This window comes from Bidens hawaiensis, unplaced genomic scaffold (assembly GCF_021521415.1).
Source record: "Bidens hawaiensis isolate Kalapana, Puna unplaced genomic scaffold, B.hawaiensis_p1.1 tig00013977_1, whole genome shotgun sequence".
Taxonomy (NCBI): domain Eukaryota; kingdom Viridiplantae; phylum Streptophyta; class Magnoliopsida; order Asterales; family Asteraceae; genus Bidens; species Bidens hawaiensis.
In genome coordinates this window covers 582,901-595,386 of record NW_027492194.1, presented here as the reverse complement: position 1 = coordinate 595,386, position 12,486 = coordinate 582,901, and the positions used below count along the sequence as shown (strand labels likewise).

The 12,486-nt window shown below is 44.3% G+C and overlaps 1 protein-coding gene across 1 annotated transcript; it reads right to left on the bottom strand.

The window, feature by feature from the left end:
• Positions 1-465: 465 nt before the first annotated feature.
• Positions 466-822, bottom strand: LOC143545457 (non-specific lipid-transfer protein 8-like). Its single transcript, XM_077037352.1, has one exon. It carries the CDS (start codon positions 820-822, stop codon positions 466-468), a length of 357 nt encoding a protein of 118 aa, XP_076893467.1.
• Between the last annotated feature and the right edge of the window lie 11,664 nt (positions 823-12,486).

Genomic DNA, 12,486 nt, shown 5'->3' with positions numbered 1-12,486 from the left:
TTCAACATCAATCATGGATGCATTAGTAGCTCAAACACAAGACACAACCAACTCTTCCTCCATGCATAATAGAGGCATCTCCAATCCATGAGCTTCAAGATTCAAGTGATTCTGGAAATATAAAAAAGATTATAAAATTATTAATCCTCAATTTCCCATCAAATCAATTTGGCCACCTTGTTATCATCTCAATATTTATTAATTGATAAAGATATATCATTTCATATATGGCAAAAATAGTTATGAAACTAATATGATTTTGAATAAGTTTAATTCTTTAATATATAACTTAAAAATATAAGAAAATCTAGTTGTTTTTTTTTTAAATCTATTTTGACAAGTAAAAAGGTTATACTAATGGTTTTTTATTTAACAAGACCATTAACTTTGGCTAATCTATGCATGTTCATATAGCTTAAAGGTCATATTCATTTCAGTCTAAATTTACAAAAAGATACTAGCAACTTACTTGGTGCAATCAACGCTAGTTGAGATGGTAAAGCCCAAACTGATCCCACAATTTCCGGGAAGTGATTTAGCTAGCGCGGGATTCGGGTTTATACTTCCCGAAACCTTCTGGAGGCAAGTACATGCCGCTCGTTTATCATCAGTGGCCGTCGTGGCAGCCACGAGAGCTTTAGCACCGGAACAACAAGCAGGTGGGGGCATCCCGCTCCCACTTTTGAGGTAATTCACACACGGCTGTAGGTCCTTGATGACCGTACTACAAGTTATTGCGGCATCCGAGGAAGGTACAGACAACATAGCTAGTGAAAAAATTGTGACCACTAGCAAGAGTGATACTTTGGAAGAACCCTTCATGGTGAAACGGTGTTCAAGCGATTGTGATTTACTTTTGGTGGATTTGTGGTGTTTTTTTATAGGAGAAGTTGAAGTATGTTACCATTGAGAAATATTTATTTTATTGGTTGAGTATGTTAGTGATTGAGTGCAAGTAAAATGGAAATGTTTTTCCAAACTCTTGGGTTTCTTATTCATGTTCTAATAGTCAACACAAACATACAAGTATACATATATAAATAATTAACAATGAATGTGTGGATGATCTTATGGTCTTATGGTTAAGGTTTGGAATTTTGTAGTCTCAAGTTCGAAACCTGACTTAATAGGGATTTTTTTATGGTGTTTGGTTTTCTCTTTGATGGTGTCATGGGTGAGTCAGACCCGAAGTGTCAATATCAGTATGCACGGTTGGCATATCATCTCAGGTATGCTCACTCGAAAATTTGGGGTAGTTCCAAACATTGTTAAAAAAAAGTACGTGGATGATCTCTTTTTTATATCTTTTTTAGTATTTTTGTTACAATCTTGGTATCATAGTTGTAAGAATTAAAATTATTTATTGCTTGCAAATTCATCTTCAAACTGATTTAAATCAATTTTCAAGCCATTTGTAAATTGTCATACTCTACTATTTTCTTTTGGGAGTGTTTGGGGTTCTTTATTTTTACTTTCTTATAACTTGTTGATAAGTCATAAGTCATAATCTTATGACTTATAGAACTTTTTCACTTACAAATTAAGCAATTACAAACACTTTTTTACATTTCAATAAGTTATATATAAAGAGGCAAAAATAAGGAAATCCCAAGCACCCCTGAAGTGATACACGTGAGGTGACTCGATTGACAATTCAATACGTAAATATAAAGGATCTCACGGAAGTAAAACGGCTTTTCGATCATGAAGTATTTGTTATACTCATTAAAATATATGTAGAAGTTAATGATTGTTAATATGAAAGAACGGACAAATTCAATGCCGGTAAACATCTTGAATTAGTTGTATTAACTTGTTTTAGAAGGCTTACAACTCACTTGGCTTCAAAATGGATATCTCAACAACTTCTTGTATATACTATTAAATAACACTGATTTTTCAGGTTATAAAATTTGAGTTGCGCGCATTTAGGTTTTCGGCTTCTTTTTTTTTCTTTTTCCATCAAAGCCTTTTGTATAATCAAGCGTGACATGCCTTTACCTAAAAATTTTGCTAAAATTTTGTCGATTAACAGACTAAAAAATTTGCCAAATTTTTATATCTTTATATAAATCGCAAGAAACGAAAATGTTATATTTAGCATGTAGTTGAAAACATGCATGTGTGCAAAATATAAAATAAAACTAGAATGCACACTAGATAATTGTAATGTGTCATTGTGTCAACTTTTCCAAGGGCTTTTCAATTAGTCTATGTGGGTATACACCAGGGGCTCTCTCAGTGTTGGCCAACGAGCCCCCCCCCCCCCCCCCTCCTACTCTCTCTCTCTCATGATCACGCATGATAGTGTACAAATGAGGAGGGTCACGGGGGTCATTTGCCACTTCATCCAATCAGATCTTTTCTCATTTTCTTTTTATTATTAAATAATGAAAATGATGAAGAATAATGTAATTTTAAAACGAGGGATTTTTGAGAGAAAGTTTACAATATTTTGCCATCTTTTCAATAGGTCAAACCCTTTAAGTTATAAAATTTCCAAGGGAGTTTCGAAACCTTAAAACGTCCATAGAAACATATAAAAATGTGAATTTCGGGTACTGGTTTGGACCTGAACCGGTTACAACCCGGCCCAAGTTGGTTCCTATATGTTCGAATGATTCCTTCAGAAACCGGTTTACGTCCTAGTTTTGAGCAAAGTTGACTAACCCGCAGCAGTTGGGACTTGGGGGCATAACCTGATTTGTCCATCTCTAGCTAGGGCCTAGGGCCGGGGCAGTCTCTCTTTGGGACACTAAAATGATTTTCATGGGCTTAAAAAGGAGATGAGAACTGGGTTGGGCTGGAATTTTGGGGAGGGCTTCGAAATGATTAGCAGTCATTCAGTCAACCTGGTTGGACACTCGGACTTCGGAGACTGTAAAGGCCTAATTTTCGTTTTTGTGTTATACCCGTCTTTTTTTATTTTCTTTTACTTAATCCACCATAATTACAACAATACACATTAGGTAAAAAAAAAAGTGAGTCAATTTGTACATGCTAATTCTTGGTCTAGTATGTGAATATTGTGGATCACTGAGGCTTGAATCTTGATGGCCACACTCACACCATATGTTGGTTGCATGGTTGTTAATTTGGATACACAAACTCATATGGTGTCATAACAAGTAAATTAAGGTTTACTAATTCTATTGTATATTGATACTAAATAAATTATTCTGTGTGAATATTGCTGTACGTTGTTGGGTCTTGAATCTTGATTATTATTATTCTCATGTGTTGGTGGATTGTTTTAGGCTTTTAGCTACACAACCCATATTGGGCCGTAGCTAGTAAATTTAGGCCTATTGATTCTTGTGAGTATTGTACACCGTTGGGTCCTGAAAGAACCTTCCATGTGTTGGTGGGTTGGTTACACAAACTAACATAGTCACACCTGGTCATACAACTGATCAATTACCACGATTGTTTATATTATTATAACTTTATTATTACGGTTATTATTTATATTACAATTATTATTATTCATATTAAAGATATTGTCAATAAAATAATAATATTGTTGAAGAGGTATGTACCCGCCTCAACACCGAGCGAGGCGGGTCAACCCACAAGATATAGACAAGAGGCTTGAAATCAAGAAGGCACAAAGCCAAAACCTATGCGCATGGCGCATATCACATATGCTCACGCATATCACATATGCTCACGCATATCACATATGCTCATGCATCACATGCTCAGGCATCACATATGCTCACGCATATCACATCTGCGCTTGGCGCATATCACATGCTTGTGCATATCACATTTGCGCATGAAACATCTGCGCGTGAGAATAAAGAGAAGACCTCGCGCATCCTCAGGATAGGCGCATATCACACAGGCACATAATCAACCTCGTCCTTATCCAAATCAGGATTAGGGCAACCTTGATTGTGCACGTCAGACAACCTTCCAGAAGGTATCTTTTTAAGGAATAAGAATATGCTGATGTTGACAGCTGCCAATGAAAGGTGGACAACTCAGCAAAACCCATGTGCTACCACGTGATTATAACCAATGAAAAAGCACCAGGTGTCCCAAGGACACGTGGCGCGAAGCAATAGGAGGAGGCCAACAAGGCCCTAATTGGGTCTGAGCCCAATCATTGGAAACCCTAGCACTATAAATACCACATCAACTCCACAGGGAGAGACACACCCAATTACACATTATTCAGCTATATTAAGCAATACACTCCAATTTCCTTACTCTCATATTATTATCTTCTCCTGCAAATTCTTATTCTCACACCGGAGGGTTACCCCAAAGAGGACCCCTCTGTCCCTTTCTGAGGGGTAAGTTTACGGTGCTGTTCATTTTGTAGGTGGAAGAATCCAGATTCCAGAGAACCATCGGTGAAATAGCATAATCACACCCGAGGAAAGTAGATCGTCTACCAGTGAGTCGATCCACGTTTCTTCATTGGCGCCATCACCTGTTACAACGGCAACAAGATCTCATCAGATCTCTAAAAAAACAAATTTTCACCATGGTTTCTGGTGCTCGTAACGTCGATCAAGTTCTGGAGGATATTGAACGTGAGGATGTTAATGAGGGACAGCAGTTTCTGAGGGTGCCGCGTGATTCTACGCGCACCACCAGTAACCGTCCCTTCATCACAACTCCTCATGGCCAGACTGAAACTCCTCCAGACGATCTCACGTTACAAAATCTTACCGGCGCGAAACAAAAAGGACCAATGGGTCCAGAAGATGAAACCAATGACCCCAAAGAATGGCTCATAAACGAGCAACGGCGTCTAATGGACAAGTACAATGAGCTGGTCAAACACAAAACACAAAGGCAAGCGTTTGATAAGCAAACCGTTCATGGAACAAGAAGGGGGCGCGCGCCGGAAGAGGGTCACTCTGTTCACACTGAACATGCTGAGTTTAGTGATGAAGAAGTGCACAGCGTCAGGAAGACGCGAGATACTCATGCAGGAGGCTCACAGCTCCGCGCGCAAATGAACATGGCGCCTGGAGCCAGAGCCGATTTGGATCTGCACACACCGTACAGCCCACCAGTGATAGGGCAAGTGGATGTAACCACACCGTACAGGCCAGCCATCTTGGTGAAGCATTCAAAATTCACTGAGCGCATTGCGAAGGCCCCCATTCAGCACAAAACCAAGATGCCAAGTGGTTTGGGCAAATATGACGGCACAACAGATCCAGACGATTTCTTACAAGGTTTTTACAACACTGGAAACCTAGAAAGCTGGACGATGCCAACATGGTGTCACATGTTTGCTCGCTGCCTCACGGGCGCGGCGCGTGTCTGGTTCGAGAGCTTGCCGACTGGGCAAATCGATGGGTTCGAGGAACTATTGGAAAAGTTCCAAGCCCACTTCGTACAGCAGCGCAGACACACGCGCGACCCTGATGACATCATGCACTGCGTGCGCAGGAATGATGAAACGATTGAAGACTACATAACTCGTTTCAATCAGGAGTCTCTGGCAATCGGAGGTATCACTGAGCAACTATTGCGCGTGGCCTTTATACAAGGCGCGCGCAGTGATCAACTCCGCCGAGCTCTCGTAAGCAGAGATGGCATGCCAACCACTTGGGCCAAGCTAATGGAAGCATCGCGAGTCTTCGCGAGAAATGAAAAACAAATTGCCCAAGATAGAGCGAGAGAAAGAGGGCATCAAGCAGAGGCACCGCGCAGCAGCGAAAGAAGGGGCAAACAGAACACTGTATGGTCCAGGTTGCAACCAACCAGTTTTTCTTCCGCAGAAAAGCAGGCGCAACCAAGCTCACCCCAGCCCCAAAAAGACGTTCGTAATCGCGGGGAGGGTGACAAGAGGGAAGGCGGCAGAGATCCTAACAGACCTCTGCCAAGAATATGGACTCCCCTCACTAAAACACCTTCACAAGTGTTAAGCACTGAGAATGTCCAGTTCAAAAGCCCCAAGCCACTACACTACAAGGGACCATCAAACAGTGGCAAGTACTGTGAGTTTCACAAGTCCACAGGACACAACACTGATGCATGCCACCACTTGAAAGATGCAATTGAGAAAGATGTGAAATCAGGCAAGCTGGCTCACCTGGTGAAAAACTCAAGACCAGAAAATGAACAACCAGAAGGAGCCTCTGCCAGTAAAAAGTTCAAAAGAATCTGTGTAGCCGAGGGAGGAACGCAAGGGCAAAGATCAAGAAAGAGAAGCGCGCAAATCCAAGGAGATTGGCGCGAGCAACAAGTAATCTTCCCAAGAATCAGGGGAGGCCCTTCTATCAGCAGTCCTCTTGTCATCACTACACATATTGCTCATTATGAAGTGTCAAAAGTCCTGGTGGACACTGGCAGCGAATCAGACATCATGTATGAGCAATGTTTCAGGAAACTGGATCCGGCAGACCAAGCAAGGCTTGAAATTGTGAATGCACCAATCTCTGGTGTTTCAAATGAAATCATTCATCCCCTAGGTCAAATACAATTTGAACTAACCATGGGGGATGAGAAACACAAGCGAGCCGAAGTTGTCAACTTCTTGGTCTTGCCCACCACTTCATGCCACAATATGATCTTGGGTAGGGGAACGATTGCCCAATTTAACGCCATATCGTCGCCAGCGCACGGCGCGTTGGGGTTCCCAACACCAACAGGTGTAACTTTTGTATACCGAGATCATTTGTGTGCAGTGACAAATACTCCGCGGGAAGGGAGAATGAAACTTCCAATGGCAGACAACGCGCCAGAGGAATGGATTCTCAACCCGAAATTCCCGGAGCAAACAATCACAATTGGCGCTACGATATCAGACGACACGAGGTTGAGAATGAAAAGATTGCTCACGGCATATATGTCGGTCTTCGCGTGGCAACACTCCGATATGACTGGGGTTCCGCGAGACCTGGCGCAACATTCTCTCAACACGTTCAAGTCTGTAGAGCCAATTGCTCAAAAGAAGAGAGTCATGGGGGATGAGAAGGCGAAGGCCATGAATGAGCAGGTTGAGGATCTACTGCGCGCAAACATCATCCGCCCGATACGATACCAGACATGGGTAGCTAATCCTGTGATGGTAAAGAAAAGTAACGGGTCGTGGAGGATGTGCATTGACTTCAAGGACCTCAACAAAGCATGCCCAAAAGATTGTTACCCCCTCCCAAACATCGATGCAAAGGTGGACTCCGTGGCGCCATTCAAGCTCAAATGTTTCCTGGATGCCTACAAGGGCTATCACCAGATTCAAATGGCACCACAAGACGAGGACAAGACTGCCTTCAGAACCGACAAGGGAGTTTTTTGTTACACAAAAATGCCCTTTGGTTTGAAGAATGCGGGAGCCACCTACCAAAGACTTATGGATGCCGTTTTCAGCAAGCAAATTGGAAGAAACCTAGAAGTCTACGTGGATGATTTGGTGATCAAAAGCAGGGAGGAAAAACAAATGCTCAAAGACATCGAAGAAATCCTTGGGCGCCTAAAGGAAGTTAACATGAAGCTCAATCCGAGCAAATGCACTTTCGGCGTACAAGAGGGAAAATTTCTAGGTGTAATGGTCACCAAGGATGGTTTCAAGGTGAACCCATAAAAGGTGGAGGCCATCCTTGACATGCCCTCGCCATCCACCATGAAAGAAGTCCAAAAGTTGAATGGGAGATTGGTATCAATCAACAGGTTCCTAGCGAACCATGCAAGCAAATCTACCCCATTCGTTAATACATTGAAAAATTGCCTGAAGAAAAGCCAATTCAAGTGGACTCCTGAGGCCGAGCAAGCTTTCAGTGAGATAAAAGAATGTTTGATAAATCTGCCCGCGCTCACAGCTCCACTTCCTGGTGAAACTTTGACATTGTACCTATCAGCAGGAGAGCGCGCCATCGGCGCAGTATTGTTGGTGGATCGCAAGGGAATCCAAACGCCAATATACTATGTGAGTCGGGTGCTGCGGATCCTGAGACGCGCTACTCCATCATGGAAAAGTTAGTTTTGTCACTAACACACGCGTCGCGCAAGCTTCATAGATATTTCAATGGTCATCCCATTGAAGTACTGACTGGTTACAACATCCAGCAAGTCTTGCGGCGCCCCGCGCTCTCGGGAAGGTTGACAAAATGGGCGCTGGAGTTAGGAGAACACACGATCGCCTATAAGCCCCGTCCAGCAATAAAGGGACAAGTATTAGCTGATTTCATCGCAGAAATCCCCGAGGGAAAAATTGAAGAGGCTCAGCGCGAGGCAGACCCTCCGCGAGCCAATGATGAAGAAAATGTTTGGAGATTGTTCACTGACGGAGCTTCAAACAACAAAGGGTCCGGCGCAGGCCTAAAACTGGTGGATCCAGAGAATCATGAATATACTTACGCCATCAGGTTGGACTTCAAGAGCACCAACAATGAGGCTGAGTATGAAGCCCTGCTGGCTGGCCTGCGCATCGCGCACAAATTCGGAGTTAAAAAACTAGAGGCCCATGTTGATTCATACTTGGTAGCAGCACAGGTCAATGGCCTTTATGATGCCAAGGAGAACACCATGCCTCTATATCTAGAGCAGGCGAAAAAGCTCATCGAGCAATTTGACTGCTTCATAATCATTCATATTCCGCGCAGTGAAAACAAATCTGCTGACGCGCTGAGTAAGATGGCATCAACCAGCTTCGATCACTTTGGCAAAGATGTCAGGGTAGAAGTAATGAGCAACCCGTCGGTGGTGGCGAAGTCTGTCCTTGTAACTCATACAACCCCTTCATCATGGATAACTCCAATAATGGAATTCTTGAAGGAGGGAAAGGTACCGGACAATCGCGCACAGGCGAGGAAGATAAGACACAAGTCGCAGAACTATGAACTGCTTGATGGTACATTATATCGACGCTCTTATCTTGGACCGCTCATGAAATGCCTAGATGCTGAGGAAGCAAGCTATGTGATCAGAGAGATACACGAAGGAATCTGTGGAATACATGCTGGACCGCGCATGGTGGTTGCCAAGGCAATGAGCGCAGGTTACTATTGGCCAGGCATGTACTTGGACGCTTTAAAAGAGATCCAAAAATGCAAAGCATGTCAGAGCTATGCGCCAAACACCATGCGGCCAAAGAACAACTTGATTCCGGTGACCTCCGCATGGCCTTTCCACAAATGGGAAATCGATATTGTGGGTCCCCTACCGCAAGCGCAAGGGCGAGTAAAATTTTTGGTAGTGGCAAAAGACTATTTCACAAAATGGGTCGAAGCCAAGCCACTAGCAAAAATAACAGCCGAGGCGATGAAGCAGTTTATTTGGAGCCACATCATATGCCGTTTTGGCTTGCCCATGGAAATTGTGAGCGACAATGGCAAACAATTCACTGACAAGAAGATATCCAGCTGGCTCAAGGAATTGCGCATCAACCAAATTTTCACTTCAGTATACCACCCTCAGGGGAATGGCCAAGTGGAACGCGCGAACCAAAGCTTGCTGAATGGGCTGAAGAAAAGGTTAGAGGGAGAATCCCATTCTTGGGTTGACGAGCTACCTAATGTCCTGTGGGCGCACAGGACATTAAGCAAAACCAGCAATGGCGAATCCCCGTTCAGCCTAACCTATGGAACGGAGGCAATGATTCCAGCAGAAATTGGATGCCCTTCCCATAGAGTGCTCATGATGAACAAGATTGATAACGAGCGCGAAAGGAGGTTGGATCTCAACTTGCTTGAAGGGCGCAGAGAGGCGGCTATCATCAGTGAAGCCAAATACAAGAAAAAACTGGAAAAATATTACAATCAGCGCGTGAAAGAATGCCACTTCAAGAAAAATGATTTTGTCCTTCGAAACAATGAAGCTAGCCGCGCGATACCCCCGGGAAAAATGTCCCCCAATTGGGAGGGACCTTATCAAGTCTCGGAAGAATTGGGAAAAGGCGCATACGCTTTAAAAGAATTGAATGGAAAGAAGATCCCGCGAGCATGGAACGCGGCACAGCTTAGAAAATGTTTCATGTAAAAATGTCAAGTTTGTAATCAAGGCTTTTTAAGCCATTATGAATAATGATATGCGCTATCTTCTCTTAATGTGGATTCTATTACCTTTTGCATACATGTTTCACACTTCCGTTTATTAATTTTAAGCAATATGACAACATTGTATTGACATCAAAACAAAATAAAACGAAGTAAAACATACATGCGCAAACGCGTTAACGAGTCTTAACTCTAAAACGTCAGGGCCTTAGCCCAAAATTATGAGCCTTAGCTCAGGGCCTTAGCCCAATAATGTGAGCCTTAGCTCAAATCACTCACAACATCCATCCTACATGCTGCGCAGACTGACCATAAAAATACATAAGCACAACTAAGGCAAAGCAAATGCCAAAACATAGTTGTTAAGGTCTCAGGTCGAGGTCGCTCATGAAATTGTAATGGATATCTGAGTAACACATATTGACACGTAAAGGCTATAAAACTCATAATTCCATATAATAAATGCGCGATAACGTCGCGCAAAAGAGGAATAATGAAAACGCCAACGCACGTGTCAACATAATCAAGATATGGCAAAATCACTTACAATATGACAAGGATTAAGTATAATAATTTCCTTACAACCTTGTTCTTATTTCAACGTGCAAGCATATCTTATATTCAACAAGCAAACATGCAATATAAAGAGATGAATGGGGAATGCGCAAGATGCGAAGAAGGGAAAAACAAAATTTCATTCCAAAGCATTGAAATTTACAAGTTTACAAGATGATGAGATACAAACTACAAATAAAAAACAAAAAACATGAAGGGCTTCTCAAGTATCCACGTCGACGTCAGCCTCTTCATCGTCCTCATCACTGCCCTCAGCATCTGGCGCAGCCCGCTCCTCGTCATCTCCAAACTGACCATAGTCAAGTTGTTCATCCTGAATGGAGTCTTCTATCACAATAGTGTCAGGAGCGGATCCTTTGGCCACGCCAGAGCCGCTAGCAGGAGCAGCATTCCCCGCGCCATCATCGCCGCCACCAGCCCCTTCGCACTCGTCAAGTAATTTCTTTAGCGCGCCGAGGTCGGGCTGGTCAGCAAGCGCGGATATCTGCAAATCATATGGAAAAATATGAGTACAAAAAAGACTTGGAAAATAAGTCAAGGTAATCTCATTAAGGTTAAAATACCTGCGCAAGGATGGGAATAGGAGTATTCAAATACTTCTTCCCCATCTCGGCCATGTCCGCGCAGGCAACGTCGCTCTGATAAGGGTAGTCGGATGGGTTCTTCTTCAGCATGCCATATTCATAGCCATCCTTAAACCCTTCAGCTCGACCAACCAAGCGCGCGGCAGCGTTGCAATCCATCACAAGGGCCTGAAACTCGTCTGAGTATTTCATCGCGTAAGCGCAACGAGTCATACCCTGTGAGATTAGCCATTGGCGATCCTGCGCGAGGGAAGCAACAGACGTCTCAAGAGCAGGAATCTGAGAGTTTAACAACTCAACAGTTTCCTTAGTCTGTTTCAGCTCCTCTTTGTCGGACGCTGCTGCCGCCAAGGCTTCTTCTTTTTCCGCTCGCGCAAGCTCGAGTGCTTCCTGGCTAGACGCTGCCGTCGTCAAGGCTTCATCTTTCTCGGCCTGCGCGGCCGCCAGCTCCTTCTTCAGGCGCGCAACCTCACTCTCCAGTGATGATTTGTCAGTTATAGACTGGACAAGAGCTTGGTCACGCGCCTCCGCGTCCAGCTCCAAGTCGCGTACTCTACGCGCGTACTTGGCCGCGTCCGCCTCGGCCGCCTGTTGCTTCTCCCGCGCAGCCTGTAGCTCATGCCCGCGCTTCACGAAGGCGGTGTTGGCACTTGCTCTGTTCTCACTGAGCTCTGCTTGGAGCTTCTCAGCTCTCTCTCGAGCATCAGAAAGATGCCAAGCAGACACTTTAGCCTCTTGCTTGGCTTCCGCAAGAGCATCACGTACCTTTACGTAATCATAGCGAAGCTCTTGGGAGGCAGCAAAGAAAGCCGACCCAGCAAACAGATGATCGTTGAGCAAGTCATCGCGAGCGCGGCCCTCCTGAAACCTCCTTTCAGCTGGAGGCACAGAATGAGCCCAGAAGTCCTCACACACACCCATGGACTGAAATGAGCTGTCCTCAGTAATGTTCCATCTCGGGCGGTAAATGTGATCGGCTTCCTGCAAACACAAAGTAATGATCTAAGTCATCAAAACACTAATATGGAAGTCCGCGCAGCGGAGAAAAAACGAACCTATACCTGCGGGGATGAAGCAGAAAAGTCAGCGCCAGCCCCACGGGAAGACTGCGCCGGAAAATCTCTTGGCGCTGCAGGGCTGGCGCGACCGCCGTCGGAGTCTTCAACTTGAACCTCCTCATCCTCCTCTGAAACAGGCCTTTTCTCCTGCGACCTAGAACCAAAATCAGTCTCGCGAGGAGGGCTGGGCGCAGGAGGAGGTGAGGGAGGTCTCGACGCCGCCAGATCGGCGCGTAAAACGGCCTCCTGCTCCTTAGTAATCCCGATGAGGGGAGATTCAGCGCTTGCAGGAGCAGGAGCAGAACC

What these genes read in the sequence shown, in the direction of transcription:
- LOC143545457 (XM_077037352.1), bottom strand. Translation starts at nt 822, where the DNA reads ATGAAGGGTTCTTCCAAAGTATCACTCTTGCTAGTGGTCACAATTTTT.